This window comes from Lampetra planeri, chromosome 48 (genome assembly GCF_965212315.1).
Source record: "Lampetra planeri chromosome 48, kcLamPlan1.2.h2, whole genome shotgun sequence".
Classification (NCBI taxonomy): domain Eukaryota; kingdom Metazoa; phylum Chordata; class Hyperoartia; order Petromyzontiformes; family Petromyzontidae; genus Lampetra; species Lampetra planeri.
Window position 1 is genome coordinate 6,440,760 of NC_136154.1, and position 18,505 is coordinate 6,459,264.

Here is an 18,505-nt window from a genome sequence, read left to right on the forward strand (position 1 = left end):
ACTAGATTTGAAGCTTTCGTGACTGCAGGAATCCATACTCTTTGGTTATTTCGGTAAAGTCACGTAGGTAGAAAATAAAATGAATCACGACGTTTCGGGCGTTTGTGTTGCGCCCAAAACGTCGTGATTTATTTAATTTTACACCTACGTGACTTTACCGAAAGAACCAAAGAGCAAATCAGCTCAACCAAGTGGCTGATGTCTTCCATCGTCATCATCGTGTGGAAATTGACAGATGGAGGTGGTCAGCCGGTGTGGGCCCCCCTCTCCCCTCCCCCCCATGCCCCCCTCTACCCCCCCCCATCACTTCACCGGTGTCCTCCCTCGGTGGCAGGTGGGAGAGTCGTTCATCTCAGACGACTGCACGAGCTCGTGCCTGTGCGATGCGGGGGGCATCGACTGCCAGGCGTTCGCCTGCCCCGAGTTCTACGTCTGCGCCGTGCTGGAGGGGGGCAGGGCCGGCTGCGACGCCATCGTGGGTGAGATGATAATGACGATGATGATGACGATGATGATGACGATGATGCCAACTCATGATGACCTCCTGCACACCAGGCGAGGTAGTTAACATCTCATAGCCACCGTGATGATGATGAGAGAGAGAGACGCAAACTCCAAATATACAGCAACAGGCATCGTCAGGGTCTGGGATCGAACCCACGACCTCCTGCACACCAGGCGAGGGAGTTAACATCTCCTAGCCACAGTGGCACCCCATCAAAACTGGTCCTGGGCCTCCCCTAGGCATACCAGACGAGGTGGTTAATATCTCGTCGTGAGCGGGAATCAAACTCGTTGTAAGAGCCATAAGACAGGTAGTGAGTGTATTATTTCTGGAAATACATTTCATGTACAATCGTCATACATTTGTTGACAGACTGGTTGTATTTGATTTGGAATATTCCAACTGTTTAGAAACCCTTCTGTGGTTAGACGCTCCGTTGGTTGAACCCATGACGTCACTTCCGGTTTTTACAGTATAAACGGGGGGCTATGAGAAGAGCCGGGTGGGGAGCGAGTGGATAGTCTTTTACCGTGCGACAGGGTGATACAGTACGTGAACAGGCGAAGATATAACTTTAGAAAACGCTCGTTTTTGTGCAACTAATAAATAAAGACACCTCAAACACGCGTCAGACTTATTGCTCCCACAAGTTAAGGCATAGCTTATTTTCTGGTATAAGAAAGCTGCGCCTACACTCGGGTCGCCGGGTTCGTAGCGCAACGCGCGAACTGCTACACCGCCGCTCCCCATTCTCCTCTTATCACCACCGCTACCACTACCACCACCACCGACCACCGCTACCACCACCACTACCACCGCTACCATTACCAAGAAGACAAAGATCACCTGGAGAGACTTAATAGACTGTTGGGGCAAGTGCTGTTAGCCAGCTTCTATGAAGGCCAGAACGGCACACAAGCGGGTGGGTGACCAACACCCCGCAAGTGTCGCCTTTGTCTCCCCAGTGCCAATGCTTTTACACATCGCACCAAGTCCTAATTTTTGACCGAGTCGACCAAGGGGACGCCCAGGTACCGGTTCAGATCATCGTCTCCGGCGATGACCATGAGCGGGAATCGAACTCGGGCCGCCGGGCTCCTAGCGCAGCGTCGCACTAACCTTCCCACCCCGACCCATCGTCCTCTCCACCGCCATCGCCCCGCCCCCCTCCCAGGTCACTGCCACGCATCGGGCGACCCGCACTACACCACCTTCGATGGCAAGTACTTTGACTTCATGGGCACGTGCACCTACATACTGGCGGCGCCGGGACCCAGCTACTCGGGCTCTCACCCGGCAGCGTGGCACGTGCTGGTGCAGAACGAACACCGGTACGGCTCCACGGCCGTGGCGTACACGCGAACTGTCGAGGTGCAGTTCGACCACGACGTCAACGTCAAGCTGCTGTTCGGTGGCGACGTCCTGGTGAGTTGGAGGTAGGGGGGTGGGGACCAAGTAAGGTAGCACAAACGGGAGGCAGGTTCGGGAAAACGTCGGGCACGGGCGTTGTAGATCGGTGATGCGTGTACACGTGTGTTTGCGCGTGCATGTGTTGAACTTCACCTGTGAGAGGAGCTGCCATTCTTCCACTAGGGTGATGGGTGTACATTCGGGACCCCGATTAAACCCACGGTGGCCTGGTCTCAGCGAGACGATGAAAGTTGGCAGCAAGAATTTAATCATAGCTTGCAGCTGGGGATGCTGAAGGGAAATGGGTGAGTTTTTGGACTGTGGCTCATGCAGCTGCAATGGCTGCTTTGGGGACACGGTCAAACCCTCCCCAGAGACCCTGGCTGATGGAGGACATGGTCAGGCTGGCTGAGAAAAAGCGACAGGCCCACTCTCATCGTCTACAGCATCCCACGTCAGAGAATGAGGCGGCTTATTGCAGCCATCGCTCGGAGGTTCAAAGAGCCGTGCGGCACTGTAAGGATGGGTAGTTGTCGCAGGTTGCTGAGGAGATGGAGTCTGCCTCAGTAGCCTGCGATCACTCTTTAACGCCATCTAAAAAGTAACTTGCAGCGCCACACCTATTACCATCATTAGCGGAAAGAATGGTGATCCAATCTCCAAACCCCAGGAACAGGTTTTCAGATTTGCTGAGCATTTCTGTGAGATCTTGTAGGAGGGAGAATCCCTCAGCATGGAAAACATCACGGGGCAAAGTGGGGATGAACCTGCTCGGGCTGCAATGCCTCAAATATTGGAAGAAGTAGTCACCCCCTGTGCGTGGATGGCTGAGGTGCCATCTGATGACGAAGCACAGAAGGCGATCCAGAGTCAGAGACCAGGCAAAGCACTGGGCAGACAATCTCCCAAGCGAAATGCTGAGGGAGGGTGGTATTTGTGCGCAGACTGCCCTGTATGACATGATAATAAAAGTCTGGACCACTGGATGGGTTCTTCAGGATTGGAAGGGTGCCCTGGTGGTTCCCCTCTTTAAGAAGGGGGACTGCACATACTGTAACAACTACAGGGGCCTCTCACTCCTCAGTGTGCAGGTCCATGAGCCGATAGACTCCCCTTCAACCTACATCATTATCATCATCAGCTGCACCAGCCCATAGCCTTGTCTGCACCTACAACATCATCAGCAGCAGAAGCAGGTCCACCAGCCCATAGCCTCGCCTTCACCGACATAGATGGAGGTCAATGTGGGTGGAGGAAATCAGTTGGCAGAGGGCAACCAGAGGGAGGATTCCAGGATACGGACGAGACCAGGAGATGGAGGAGACGAGGGGTGTGTGATGTTCAGGGGACCGACCAGGTCATGGAGAATGGAAGAAGGTGAGAACCAGTAGTATTATAACAGTGGTCAGCTACGGCCAAATAATTTGTCCTGCCATGTTTCAAATCCGACTTGTGGTCGCGAATGCGATCAGAAATATGTCTTTTCGTTTCCCCGATATAACAATCCCCACAGGTGCCCGAAACGTCGTGATTTTATTTAGTTGTTTTTCATTTATTTTATTTTTTACCTACGTGACTTTACCGAAAAACCAAAGAGTATAGAGGATGATGAGAAAGAAAGAGAGAGATGCAGACTCCGAATACTTAGCAGCAGGCGTCGTCAGGGTTGGGATCACACCCGCGACCTCCTGTGTACCAGGCGAGGCATTTAACATCTCACGTGTGCAACCAGGTGAACGACGAGAGTGTGAGCCTCCCCGTGGGTCTGCCCAACGGCACGGTGGTGAGGGCCGGCAACTTCGCGGTGCTCTCCTTCCCGGCGGCGGGGCTCACCGTCAAGTACGACGGCTACAGCTACGTGGACCTGCGCCTCCAGGCGTACTACGCGCGCAACCTTAGCGGCCTCTGCGGCGACTTCAATGGCGACCCGGGCGACGACCTTGTGGGGCCCGACGGGGAGCTGCACGCCACCGCCTACACCTTCGGCAGCTCCTGGCAGTACCCGGTCGCCAGCAACAACTCGGCGTGAGTCGTCTCCGCCGCTTGACCCCAACATGAACACATACCCATACCACGTGACTCTAACATGAGCACATACCCCTACACCTTGACTCTTAACATAAACACATGCCCCTACACCTTCTCCAGGAACGCATCTTGAGCGCTAAGCGAGGTCTGCCTGTACCTATGTATGTATATATATACACATATCTAGTATATATAAATTTCCTATGTATACACTCTGCCCCACCATAGTGCTGTGATCGGACAAAGAGAGATGAGAAAGAGAGAGCAGAAACTTCGCACCGGATTTATTTGGGGGGGGGGGGGGTGGTGGGGAGCGGGCAGGTGGTGACGGCATCCCCCATGCCTCTCTCTCTTTTCTTGTGGCAGCTGCGGCAGCGACTACGGTCGCGTCGTGGATCCCGACGAGCGCAGCAAGGCGAAAGCGTCCCTCCTCTGCGCGCCCCTCAAGAGCGCCACCTCCCCACTTGCCGCCTGCTTCCAGGCGGTGCCGCCGGCCCCCTACCACGGCAACTGCGTCTACGACCTGGCAATGACAGCGCTCAGCAACGAGCTGCGCTGCTCCCACCTGCAGGGGTACTTTGACGCATGCCTGGGCAGCGGAGTCCGGCCCGGAGAGTGGAGGGTGGCCCTCGGCTGCTGTGAGTTTCTTTTGCTTCCTTCCGATATGATCGTCATCCTCGTTGGCAGCGGCGATCACTCGCGGTCGAGCATGGATTATCACGTCGAAATGTATAAAGGGGCAAATGCTCTCAAGGTGTGTTTTTAAAGGTAGAGGGACAAAAGCGGAAGACCAGGAGAAAAGTCCACGCAGCCACGGGGAGAGAGACATGCAAACTCCATATATACAGGCATCAGGGTTGGGATCCAACCCACGACCTCCTCGGTATCAGAATATTTATTCGTGCTGCTGGAGGAATCCGATGAGCTATAAAGCTCTTGTTCACAGATATCCAGTCAGGCGGGTAAGAACGTAGCAACAACAAACAATACAAAAACATGATGGAAATGCATGATTTCAAAAAAGGTAAACAAATCACGCAAACACATATATATAAAACTAAACCATCCCCATCCTATCAGACAAAGCCCCACTGTGGCATTCACTTATTTTTCAACAGCGACCTGGCCACAAATGATAGCTCAATAAAGTGGCCTATCATTTGGACATTTATAGAAGCAAAATTAATCTAAATAGTCTAAACGCGTGTTTCTATAACAGGCGAGGTGTTTAACATATCCTTGCCACCGTGGCGCCCAGGGAGCCACATACGATGCCTCCTTTCCTGGTTTAAGTTTTAAGTTCAAAATGACCGATTAATCCAACGACTTCAATCTCCTTCTCCCCACCTACACCCCGCCCCGGCGCCCTCTGCTCCCCGACAGCGCTGAGCTGCCCGGCAAACAGCGCGTACAAGGGGTGCGCATCGCCATGCCCGAGCGCGTGCGGCTTCTCCAACTCCGCGTGCCCCAAGAATCAGGCATGCGTCGAGGCGTGCGAGTGCAGCCCAGGCTTCTTCCTGCACGACGGCGCCTGCGTGGACGCGGCCAACTGCGGCTGCACCATGGACGGCATCTACCATCCCGTGAGGCCTATTCTGCTTCATCTGTGCCCAGAGCCTAATGTACCATCCCTTGAGGCCTAGTCTGCTTCATCTGTGCCCAGAGCTTAATCTACCATCCCTTGAGGCCTAGTCTGCTTCATCTGTGCCCAGAGCCTAATGTACCATCCCTTGAGGCCTAGTCTGCTTCATCTGTGCCCAGAGCCTAATGTACCATCCCTTGAGGCCTAGTCTGCTTTATCTGTGCCCAGAGCTTAATCTACCATCCCTTGAGGCCTAGTCTGCTTCATCTGTGCCAGAGCTTAATTCTTCTACCACGAGATGAGGTCTAGTTTACTGCATCTGTGTCCCTTGAGGCCTTTACTACTCTGGCATCTTCTCCTCTGCTCTGATCTTAAATAAATTCTGAAAGACCCCAAATTATGTTTTCTATCCTTTCAGTCTCCTCCTACAACCCCACAGTCATGCTTCCGCCACTAATTTATAATTTTGCATGTGCCATCGACCGCTGAGTAGGTGTACAGGATTCTCTCGTTATTCGGAAAGGATACGTTACGAAGATGCTCATGAAGAGCAAATTTCGCGGATAATGATATTGGCCTATGAAAACCTATCTATTAATACATTACCTTTAAATACGTAGAAATTATCATGACACAAACAGAATGTATTATAATCCACATAAAGTAAATAAAAATGAACATTAAAGTATTAAATAACGGTTTGTAAATGAACTCACCTTTATCTCGTCAATACTGTATTCCTAAATCCCGAGTCCTAGACCCTGAGTGGTGGAACGTCGTGGGCAAAATGAATGTGGTTTGTGTGTGTGTGTGCTTATCCTGTGGGGAGCAGTTGTGTACACAACACTACCCAGCGGCATCGAGTTAGATTCCCGCTCACGGCTATCAATGCTGATGACGATAATCTGAACTGATCCTGGGCCAACCCTAGGTCGACTTGGCCTCAAATGAGTACCTGGTGTAGCGGTGTGTAAAAACATTGCCACTGGGGAGACAAAGGCGGACGGGCGTGATGTTGGCCTCCCACCCACTCGTGTGCCACAGTCGGCCTTCGTAGGTGCTGCTGCTCGCTAGCAGCACTTGCCCCAATGGTCTGTTAAGGCTACATGGGGGATCTTTGTCCATTTGTTCTGTGGTGCAGGTGGGCGAGGAGTGGTGGTCGTGGGACTGCTCGCACCACTACACCTGCTACTCGCAGTACAACGTTTCGGACGACCTCGGTGGGTGCTTGGACAACGAAGTCTGCTTCCTCAAGGACGGAATGCTGGGATGTCACCCCGGTGGGTCCGCACACACACATACGGCAAACAATAACACACCGTTTCGGACACCGAGAATCTCTAACTGTCACAGCCTCACGTCGGTTTCTTTGCTGTCACCCCCTCGCTGTGGAATGCACTCTGACTTTTAAGAAACATCTAAAGGCCTCAGGCCTTGGCACCTGATTGGCTCACCAGTGACGACATCACATTTATCCCTCCATTTAAGACCGAAACAGGATTAATCCACAAATCTGTCTGTCGCTTGATGATGCTTGTAATTACTGGCAATAAGTCATGGTACTCGACGCAAATGAAGACGACGAAGAGGGCAACGCTAATGAAGACGACAACGGTGACGACGACATTAATGAAGACATTGATGGTAACGCTAAGACAACGGTGACGCTAATGAAGACGACGACCGTGACGGCGACGACCGATGACGGCTAACGATCCATTGCTCTCTCCCATTTCAGCCGAGCTGGAACTGTCGTGCCAGGATGAGCGGATGTCGGCCCGCATCCCCAAGGTGCTGGTGGGCAAGCACAACGCGAGCGAATTCGCGCTCAACGACGGCTCGCTCCCGGGCTGCTCGCCGCTCGACGATGGCCAGTTTATCGTCTTCGACATTGCCATTGTGGACTGCGGCGCCGTGTGCCAGGTGCGATGCGTGTGGTCGTGTAGTGTAGTGTATAGTCGTGTCGCCTATAGTGGTGTAGTGTATAGTAGTGTAGTGTCTCGTAGTGTATAGTAGTGTAGTGTATAGTAGTGTAGTGTATAGTATTGTAGTATATAGTAGTGTAGTGTATAGTAGTGTATTATAGTGTAGAGTATTGTATAGTAGTGTAGTATATAGTAGTGTATAGTATTGTAGTGTATAGTAGCGTAGTGTATTGTAGTTGTCGTGTATAATAGTGTATAGTAGTGTATAATTGTGTAGTGTATAATATGGTAGTGTAATGTATAGTAGTGTAGGGTATAATAGTGTAGTGTATAATATAGTATTGGTGTGTATAGTAGTGTATAGTAGTTTAGTGTATAGTAGTGTAGTGTATTGTAGTGTATAGTAGTGGTGTATAGTAGTTTAGTGTATAGTGTATATTAGTGTAGTGTATAGTAGAGTATTGTATTATAGTGTATAGTAGTGTAGTGCATAGTAGTGTAGTGTATAGTGTATAGTAGTGTAGTGTACAGTAGAGTATTGTAGTGTATAGTAGTGTAGTGTATAGTAACTCGTCTCGCTACCGTCACCCCCCCCCCCCCCTTCCTAGGAGACGGATTCGCAGATGATCTTCTCTCAGACGCTCACCCTCAAGTCGGCCAACAGGAGCCTGCCCATCATCCGCAACTTCAACGATGTCCAGGTCCCGCTCACGTATGTGTTACCCCCCTCGACGATGTATTACATCGTCCATAAATGACGTCACGCACCTAGGGCGGGGGGAGGGTCAGACATTTGTGACGATGTGTGACGAGGGGGTGGGGGGTGTTTGAGAAATGTGACATCACATCAAAATGCGCAACTTTAAATAAATATAGAATTGTTATAACAACACTAATTGTTATAACACTCCTACAACATCAGAGCATAGCGCCACATTATTATACACACTACAATGACAATAGTGTAAAGCGATTTGTTTTATTTTCAAAATGGAAATATGATTTTGCGGGGGGGTCTGACTTTTTGTGACGCCGTGTGACGAGGGGGGGGGTCAAAAATCGTCCAAAATCGCGTGACGTCATTTATGGACGGCCCCTAAAGCGAATGCATAACCTCGACCTCTCTGCTCAGAGTGACCACCTCCACTCTCCCCCCCGCCATTGAGGAGACCACCTCACTGCTCCGGCCATGTTGACAGGCGACGGACATGCCCTAGTCTATTTGCTCATTCAACGCCTCGCTCGCTTCTCATTGTCTTATTCTTCTTATTCTTCTTCATCGTCGTATGGGGGGGGGGGGGGTGTAAACGGCTGCGGTTTGATGTTGATGTTCGCCATCCATACAACGGCTTCACGCGGCGAGGCAGAGTGAGTGGTCGCGATGCCGCTGCTGCCAGATATGTACATACGGTAACTCCCGCCATCTCTCTTTCTCTCTAAACATCCTGACTATCATCTCTCATCTCCACCTCATCTCCACGATCCCTCTCTGTGAATAACATCCTCATCTCTTATGTCCACAATCTCTTTCTGACCATCTTGAATCTCATCTCCATCTCAACGATCTCTCTCTGTGAACACCCTCATCTCTCATCTCCACGATCTCTTTCTGACCATCTTGAATCTCATCTCCTCGTCTCTTTCTCTCTCTCTCTGTGAACATCCTGACTCTCGTTTCTCATCTTAATCTGATCTCCACTGTCTCTCTCTTTCTCTCTCTGTGAACAACCTCATGTCTCATCTCCATCGCATCCCCACGATCTCTGCCACCGTCTCACATCGTCTCTCGTTCTCCAGGTGTAAGTACGACAAACGCCGCAGCCTGGCGGTGAACTTCGTGCCGGACACGGGCAGCATCTTCGTGACGGAGACGGGCTTCGGCGACTTCGTCTTCAACATCGAGCTGTACCACTCGGAGCGCTTCGCGCTGCCGTACAAGAAGAGCGACTACCCCGTGCACTTCAAGGAGAACGAGAACGTCTTCGTGCAGCTCGCCGTCAAGTCCAACCTCAGCGTGTCGCTCTTCACTGAGAACTGCTTCGCAACCCCCAGCGGGGACCCCCAAGACCCCATCCGATACGACCTCGTCAAGAACGGGTACGCGAACGGAGACCACTGACACCGCACGCGGACTAGCATTGTGCACGGAGTAACATTACACGTAGACCCACATTGCCCGTAGACTAACATTTCCCATAGACTAACATTGCCCGTAGACTAACGTTGCCTGTAGACTAACATTTCCCATAGACTTACATTGCCCGTAGACTAACATTACCTGTAGATTAACATTGACCATATACTAACATTGCCCATAGACTAACATTGCACGTAGACTAATATTGCCCATAGACTAACATTACCCATAGACGAACATTGCACATAGACTAACATTGCCCATAGACTAACATTGCCCGTTGACTAACATTGTCAATAGACTAACATTGCTCGTAGACTAACATTGCCCATATACTAATATTGCCCATAGACCAGGGGTCTGCAACCTTTAAGACATAAAGAGCCACTTGGACCCGTTTCCGAAGGAAAAAATAAACTGGGAGCCGCAAAACCATTGCAACATTTAAAACAAATATAACACTGCATATATTGTTTCTTACCTTATTGCTATATACAGGATCGTGCAGTCAGCTGTCAATCTGAATAAAAAAAGGACTTTTTCACTTAACAATGTAAAATATATTTTTGCAAATTAATAGCTAAATTACCTGGTTAATGGGATTTTTGCTCCTGAACCTCAGTGCACAGTGTCTGCACATCAGGGCTGTAAGACGTCACCTTCATTTTCACACAGGCTTGCAAGCTGTCATCTGTGAGGCGTGATCGATGTTTGTTTTTAATATAGTTCATGTTGGAGAAGACCTGCTCACATACATATGTGGAGCCGAAGATCGACAGGACTCCAAATGCATACTTTTTCATGTTTATATAAGTGTTGGGGATGGCATTCCATGTTTCGAATACAAGTTTGTCCTGTTTGGGAAGGTTTTCAATATCACTCCATTTATGATTCTGAGCCAGAATGGCCTTCTGACGGGCAACATCCTCAAGAGTAGCGGTCAAGCATTTGAACTTGGACACCCATATATCTTTGTCGGCTATATCGGCCAGTTCCATCTCAAGATCAGGTTGACTTACACCTGCAAATGCAGTCATATTCAATAGGGATGGATCGATCGCCAGGGGAGTGACAGGGAAGGATAATGTCGTTTTTTCCTCTCTGAACTCACAGAATCGTTTCCCAAACGAACTTTGCATTGTGGTGATTGCAGACTTGAAATATTCCAAATTTATCGTATCATGACTTTGTTTGAACTCTCTCAAAGAGGGAAAGTGAGACAGTGTACCTCTCTGTAAATCTTTGACAAACACTGTCAACTTGCGCTCGAATGCCAAAACCTCCTCCAGCATGTGCAGGGCTGTGCCTCCTTTCCCCTGAAGGGTTGTATTTAGCGTGTTTAGATGTGCTGTCATGTCTACCATAAAATGTAATTTTTCCAGCCACTCTGGCTGTTCCAGCTCAGCAAAGGTGAGCTCTTTGCTGCCCAGGAAGGTTTTTACTTCTTCCAAACATGTGACAAAGCAACGGCAACGTTATTGCCTGTCACCGGGCGGGCAGTGTGGAGCGGAGCGGCGACCTGTCAGCAGCGGCAACGCCAGAGCAGGTGTCACAGTGCGCCTCCTCCCCTCGCTAGCATCCGCCCCGGAGCCGCGGTCAAGGTTCAAAAGAGCCGCATGCGGCTCCGGAGCCGCAGGTTGCCGACCCCTGCCATAGACTAACATTACCCATAGACTAACATTGCCCGTAGACTTGCTCTCCAGTCGACGTGGGTGAACAGTGCAACCGAACTCCGTCCCGAGCTCGACTCAAGCACCTCGGCAGAACGAGCAATAGAAGTTTAACACGTCGTAGGCTTTCGCGACCACTATGATACACAATACAGGTTTTGTTGGGTTAGATCGCGTAAATATATTAATGTTGTGTCGTTAACCCCACCACCACCAGACACATACAATTAGTAAGGTTTGTCACGTAAACAGAAGATGGCCAATTCGTTACTAGTACAGCACACCAGTTGTGTGTACGACGTTTTGCCAGTAATTACAAGTAGCTTCATCAGGCAACATGTCGTACTAATATTGTAAATGTTGTGGATTAGCTCTCCAACACACAACCGGTGTAGTACTACACTATACACTACACTATATACTACACACTACACTACACACTACACTGTTGTGGATTTTCTCTCCAACACACAACCGATGTAGTACTACACTATACACTACACACTACGCTACACACTGCACTGTTGTGGATTTGCTCTCCAACACACAAACGGTGTAGTACTCCACTATACACTACACTATACACTACACTATGCACTACACTATACACTAGCGCTGTACTAGTAACGAATTGGCCACCTTCTGTTTACGTGACAAACCCCTGGTGGCGGGTTTAACGACACAACATTTACATATTTACGGGATCTAACCTAACAAAAGCTGTATAATGGACAACAAAGGAATGGCCCGTCGCGGGACCGCGGGTCACATGACCTCGTCGAGAATTCCTTCCTCCGCTGGAATCTGACGACGTTTCCATGCCCCGGGCTCGTGCCGTCAGTCGCACGATGACCGTCAAACTATTGGCGAACTATTTGAACAAGTTTAGTTTTTTTTCTTTAGCAGGCGTAAGCCCTTTCAACCCCTGCCGCCACTGAGCTATGTAGAAGCTCTCTTTCAGAAGCCACCTGACCTGGCTATCACAAATGATAGCCGCTCAACCAAATTGCTGATATCATGATCACATGGAGATGTATAGCGGTAGCCGAATACTCTCCCAAAGCGTGACCACGGGGAGAGAGAGAGAAAAAAACAAGCAAACACCAAATCTACAGCAGCAGCAGCAGCAGGCATCGTCAGGGTCGGGATCGAACCCCCGACCTCCTGCATACCAGGCGAGGTCGTTAACATATAGCCACCGTGATGATGAGAGCGAGACGCAGACTCCAAATATACAGCAGCAGCAGGCATCGTCAGGGGTCTGGATCGAACCCACGTGACAACTTTCACCCCCACCCTATCCCTCCCCGACCCCCCCCCCCAAACAGCTGTGTGCTGGACTCGACGTGGAAGAGCTACAGCAGCTTCCTCAAGAAGAACCAGTTCAGCTTCACCGCTTTCGCCTTCGTCGGGGAGTTGAAGCAGGTGGGTGCAAAAGATGGGACGACCCCGTGGTGGTTGGGAGGGGGGGGGGAGAGTAGCGGGGGTTGTGGGGGAAAGCGGTGCACCGAGCCTAGCACAAGCGCAGTGTCGCAAGGCTAGAGGGGGAGCGGTGGCGCAGCAGTTAGTGGTCGGCAGGCATCTGCTGCACTGCACTTCGAGGCCGGCTGAGACGCGAGTTTGATGATTTGAACCGGGTCCTGGTTCCTCCCCCCGAGGTCAACTCGGCCTCAAAACAATGAGCGCCCGCTTGCTGCGATGCATAGCAAGGAATCAGCCGCCGGGAGGGAGAGACCACGGCGGCCCGGGCGGCCGGGGTTTTGGTGCCGTTCCGGACCCAGTGGCGGCCTTCGTAGACTCCTAACAGCACTTGCCACCACACAGTCTGTTCTGGCTGTTGCGTGTGGGCAGTTGGGGGGTGGGGTGCTGATTCATGTTTAACGGGGGGGCGGGGGGGGACTGTGTGGTGGCTTAGCAGAGGTCTGGCAAACCCGTTTGGGATTCGCTGCCATTGCTGAACTTGCCTAGGTTGACTTCAGACCTTATGTGGCCGCCTGGAGCTCTTCACCCCCATGCATCCCCCCCCACACTCCCCTCCCCAGGTGTCCCTGCACTGCAATGTCACTGACCCACGTGTCCCCCCCCACTGCAACGTCACTGACCCACGTGTCCCCCCCCACTCCTCCCCCCCAGGTCTTCCTGCACTGTGACGTGCTGGTGTGCAAGGCGGGACAGGCGGGCACGCGCTGCCAGCAGGGCTGTGTGAACAGCGCCCGCCGCAGGAGGAGCGCTGGCGCCATGGGCGAGATCGTCGAGTCGGCGGTGCACACCGTGTCCCGCGGGCCGCTCATCATCGGGGAATCAAACCGCTCCTCCGGTAATCACGGCGGCGGCGGTAGCATTAGCGGTGGCCTCCTGCCGGCGGGCGTTCGACACTTCACGTGGCCTCAACATCACCGCCACCCAGTGGCGAATGGCGGTTGTTGTTGTTGGCGATGATGGTGGTGGTGGTGATGACAGTGGTGACGATTATTATCTGAACCGGTCCTGCACCTCCCCTAGGTCGACTCAGCCTCAAATGAGTTACTGGGGAGATGAAGGTGGCCCGGCATGGTGCTGGCCACCCACCGCCTCTTGTACCACATTGTCAGCCTTTATAGTTGCTCTCTAACAGCACTTGCCCCAACGGTCTGTTCAGGCTATGCGGGGGATCGTTGTTTTGTTTTTTGGTGATGATGATAGTGGCTGATGATGGTGATGATGACGGTGGTGGTCAAGACACGATGGAAACACCCAACTAAGATTGTGCCATGGGGATAGGCAATTACGACGCCTTCTGGCCGAATCCCATTTGACAGATCCAGACTGATCACCCCAAACCCCTCTCAGGAAACAGGCCACACGTGGAATGGGTGTCCATTTAGGACTCCATTCAAACCCACAGTGGCCTGGTCTGATAGTTGCACGTGGGAATTCCAAACATTGCTTGCAACTGGGATTGGAATCTTCCCCCATCCCCCTCCTGATGCTGAGGGGAAATGGGTGAGGTTCTGGACTGTGGCTCGTGCAGCTGCAATGCTTGCATTGGGTATGCAGTCCAGACATTCTCAGAGACCCTGACTGAAAGAGGAGGAGGTGTTCCAGCAAGTTGAGAAAAAACGACAGTCCCTTTCCCACTGTCTACAACATCCCACTTCGGGGAATTAGAAGGCTTACCGCAGCCTTCGTTCAGAGATTCACAGAGCTGTGTGGCGCTGCAAGAATGGGTGGTGGGCACGAGTTGCTGACGAGATTGAATCTGCCTCAATAGCCCGAAATCACAAATCACTGTTTAATTAACTTGCAGCACCTCCCCTAACACCATCAAGGGAAAGGACAGTCATCCAATCTTCGACCCCCCAGAAACAGGTCTGCAGGTTTTCGGAGCATTTCTGTGAGGTGTTAGGGGAGGGGAATTCCCTCAGCTCGGACAACATCGTGGGGCAATGTGGGGACGACCCTGCTGGGGCTGCGGTGCCTCAAATATTGGCCAAAGTAGCCAAACCCTGTGAGTGGCTGCTTGAGGTGCCTTCGGTTGAGGAAGTACGAGGTGCGATCCAGAGTCTGAGACGAGTAAAAGCGCCGGGCAGAGATGATTTCCAAAGCGAACTGCTGAGGGAGGGTGGCGTTAGTGTGCAGACTGTCAAACGTGACATCATTACAACTGTCTGGACCACTGGATGGGTTGTGCAGGATTGGAAGGATGCCTTGGTGGTCCCCCTCTATAAGGAGGGGGACCGCACAGACAGTAACAACTACAGGGGCATCTCACTCCTCAGTGTGCCAGGAATGGTCCTGGCAAGGATTATTCAACATCGCCTTGACAGGCATGCTGAGGAGAGGCTTGCGGAGCCCCAATGCGATTTCAGGCCGGGGCGGTCCTGCACAGACGCCATATTCTGTATGTCTGCTACAGCAGAGGTGTAGGGAATTTAAAACGGACTTACATCTCTGCTTTACTGACCTGGTCAAGGCAGTTCTTCATGCTTTCAGAGTCCCTGACTATCTGCTCACAATCATTAAGGGCCTTCATGATGGTGGGCAGGCCCTGGTAAAGTTGCGTGGCCGTGAGTCAGAGCCATCCCCTGTTCACCTTGGGGTGCGACAGGGATGTCCTCTGGGCGCTATACAATTTAACATCATCTTTCACCACGCAGTTTGAGAAAATTTCATTGACTGTACCAGTGGAATTTATATCTGGTCCAGATACAATAGGTGGCTGAACGATGCACAGGTGTGGTCAAGGGATGACTCCCCATTGGTAAACCACGTGATGTATGCCGCTGATCTGGCGATTGCAGCTCAGTCTGAGAGGTTCTGCTGCTGTTGAACCTGGAGTGTGCCACTAAGAGGTGGGGCCTTACCATCAGCCCCACCAAAACCAAGCGCCTGCCTGGGTGTTTTGTCATCAAACACTCCACCCGTCTCAACTTCCCACGAGTAATGGGGCAGTTGTGGAGAGAGTGTAGAAGTTTCCGTGCCTGGGTAATTTCCTCATAACCTGGCAGCAGAGGTGCCAAACCTTTGCCGGTCATCTCAGTCAGTAAAACCCATGGCACCTGGGTCTGTCAGTGGCCTCCTGTCAGCAGAGAACCTTCGACACTTCGCGTGGCCTCTGCGGCGTGGCGATGTCACCGCCAGTTAGTGGTGAATGGCAGTCGTTGTTGGTGGTGGTGGTGGCGAGGAAGATGACGATGATGTTGATAGTGATTATGTTGATATTGATAGTGAGGATTATGTTGATAGTAATGATGATGTCGATAGTGACGATGTTGATAGTGATAGCGATTATGATGATGACGACAGCAGTGATGATGTTGATGGTGACGGTGACGATGATGATGACCATGCGATGGTGACGACGTGCACTTTTCTCTCTGCCGGCACCACAGTGGCCGTGTCGCAGTTCGTCACTCCGATCGCCGTCATCGCCGCCGCCTTCATTGTGGCGGTCGCCCTCGTCTACCGCAAGAAGCGATCCTTACGCAGAGGATACCGGCCACTGTCTCCCCACTACTCCAGATAGATCATCGTCACCGTCAACATCATCACCATCATCACCATCAACATCATCACCATCATCACCGTCAACATCATCACCATCATCACCATCAACATCATCACCATCAAGATCAACGTCTCCGTTGCGCAGAGGAGATACCGTCCCTGTCTCCCCACTCGTCCAGATAGACCACCATCAACATCATCAACATCATCAACATCATCACCATCAAGATCAACGTCACCGTTGCACAGAGGATACCGGATCCTGTCTCCCCACTCGTCCAGATAGACCACCATCAACACCATCAACATCATCAACATCATCAACATCATCACCATCAACAACATCATCACCATCAACACCACCATCAACATCACCATCGACACCATCACGATATCAACACGATCATTGCACAGAATATGCAGCAGGTCTTCTGCAGACCCCTATGGATCGACGCAATCAACATCATCATTAAGACATCACCACCACCATCATCACCCCGCACCTCCGATTAGCACGGTTGGCTATGCACTGTGAAAAGAAGTCCAACATACATACATCATTATCGGGCAAAGCTAGTACGGGAGCAATGTTATTTTATGGGCAATGTTAGTCTATGAGCAATGTTAGTCTATGAACAATGATAGGCTATGGTTAATGATAGTCTATGGGCAATTATAGTATATGGGCAATGTTAGTCTATGGGCAATTTTAGTCTATGGGCAATGCTCGTCTATGGGCAATGTTAGTCTATTGGCAATGTTGAGTCTATGGGTAGTGTTAGTCTATGGGTAGTAATAGTATATGGGTAGTGTTTGTCTATGGGTAGTAATAGTATATGGGTAGTGTTAGTCTATGGGCAGTGTTGAGTCTATGTGCTGTGTTGAGTCTATGGGCAGTGTTGAGTCTATGGGGAGTATTAGTCCATGGGCAGTGTTTATGTACATTTAACTTCTTTCGCACCGTACGTAGCCAAACGCGCCAATCGGAGGAATTGCGATTGTAGGATGTGCAAACTTAACACACCAAAAAAAATCAGTCTTAACAAAGTGAGTTTGTTGATGCGGATGTAAAATTGCATCACGGCTCCCACTGGATTCCTAACATCGGAAGGGAAGAGAGCGTTCCAGATGGGCCGCAGCAGCAGAACCTGAAAGCACCATGTGACGACGATGCAACTTTGGTGGTGGCGACGGCGGTGGTGGTGGTGGTCGTGGTTATGGTGGCACAGTAGGGGAAATACAGCCGGTGGTTGCATCTCCCGGTCATCTCAGTCAGCCACAACCCATGGCACCTGCTGGGTCTGTTCCATGACCTTCTGTCAGCGGCGAGCATTCGACACTTCACGTGACGGCCTCAGTGCTACCTGGCCTGGCTCGGACGCCGTGGTGACGTCTCCCTGGGTATTGGTATTGGTGATGATCGTGGCGTTGGTGGTGGTGGCGGTGTTGGACTTGCCGATGACTAGTACCAGCGGTGTCAAGATCGGCCTCCATGGAGGAGGCTCGTGAAGGACGCTACTGGGCAGTTGGGAGGCAGTCGTCCTCCAACAACAATGGAGGGCGGAGGAGCGACGCTCACAACAACGAGCGGAGCGCCGGGTGGCTAAAGCACAGCCAGTTGGCACAGTAGGGGGCGCACAGGTGGTGCATCAGCCAGTCATCTCGGTCATCTCATTCAGTCGACCCACGGCACCTGGGTCTGCCCTGTGACCTCCTGCCAGCGGGCGATCAACGCTTCACGTGGCCTCAAAGTGCACCTAGCCTGGCACAAGCGTCGTGGTGACGTCACCGCCACTTAGTGGCGAATGGTGGTTGTTGGTGGTGGTGGCTACGTGGGTGCTGATGTTGCCGATTGAGTGCCTCGTTTATTAAAACGCCGATTCTGTCAAAGTCAATCGTTCTGCTGCTGCTGATCACGATGATCCTACGGATGCTGATCAAGGTGCTGCTGCTACTGATGCTGCTGGTGGTTAACGCTTGTGCTGATGATTGGCGAGATTGCGGGAAGGTTTGGATATCGAGAGAGAGTTTCCACGGTTACTCCTGAAAGGTACCGGATTTGTGTTTTGTTTTTTGGGGTTGCTACTCCCAGAGTTGTTTAATAAAGAGCCATTTAATTCAGTTTAATTTCACTATCATTTATTAGGTATAACCCTGTGAGCCATGCAGCTCTTGACTCGGGTGCAACCGCAACAAAGCAAAAACATAAACAAGGAACATCTTCAAGTGATTACGTGCAACAGAACATTTCAGGAAAAAACA

The 18,505-nt window shown here is 51.3% G+C and overlaps 1 protein-coding gene across 1 annotated transcript in view; it reads left to right on the forward strand.

Moving 5' to 3' along the window:
- Positions 1-16,281, forward strand: part of LOC144733731 (IgGFc-binding protein-like) — a 44,312-nt gene extending 28,031 nt beyond the window's left edge. The window contains exons 22-33 of the mRNA XM_078615754.1: positions 335-479; positions 1,680-1,930; positions 3,648-3,940; positions 4,310-4,581; positions 5,327-5,526; positions 6,667-6,805; positions 7,264-7,448; positions 8,059-8,162; positions 9,248-9,547; positions 12,586-12,682; positions 13,391-13,574; positions 16,129-16,281. Coding sequence (XP_078471880.1) covers positions 335-479; positions 1,680-1,930; positions 3,648-3,940; positions 4,310-4,581; positions 5,327-5,526; positions 6,667-6,805; positions 7,264-7,448; positions 8,059-8,162; positions 9,248-9,547; positions 12,586-12,682; positions 13,391-13,574; positions 16,129-16,262 — 2,304 coding nt within the window. The 3' untranslated portion in view covers positions 16,263-16,281. The remainder of the gene's footprint in view (positions 1-334; positions 480-1,679; positions 1,931-3,647; positions 3,941-4,309; positions 4,582-5,326; positions 5,527-6,666; positions 6,806-7,263; positions 7,449-8,058; positions 8,163-9,247; positions 9,548-12,585; positions 12,683-13,390; positions 13,575-16,128) is intronic.
- The last annotated feature ends 2,224 nt before the right edge of the window (positions 16,282-18,505 follow it).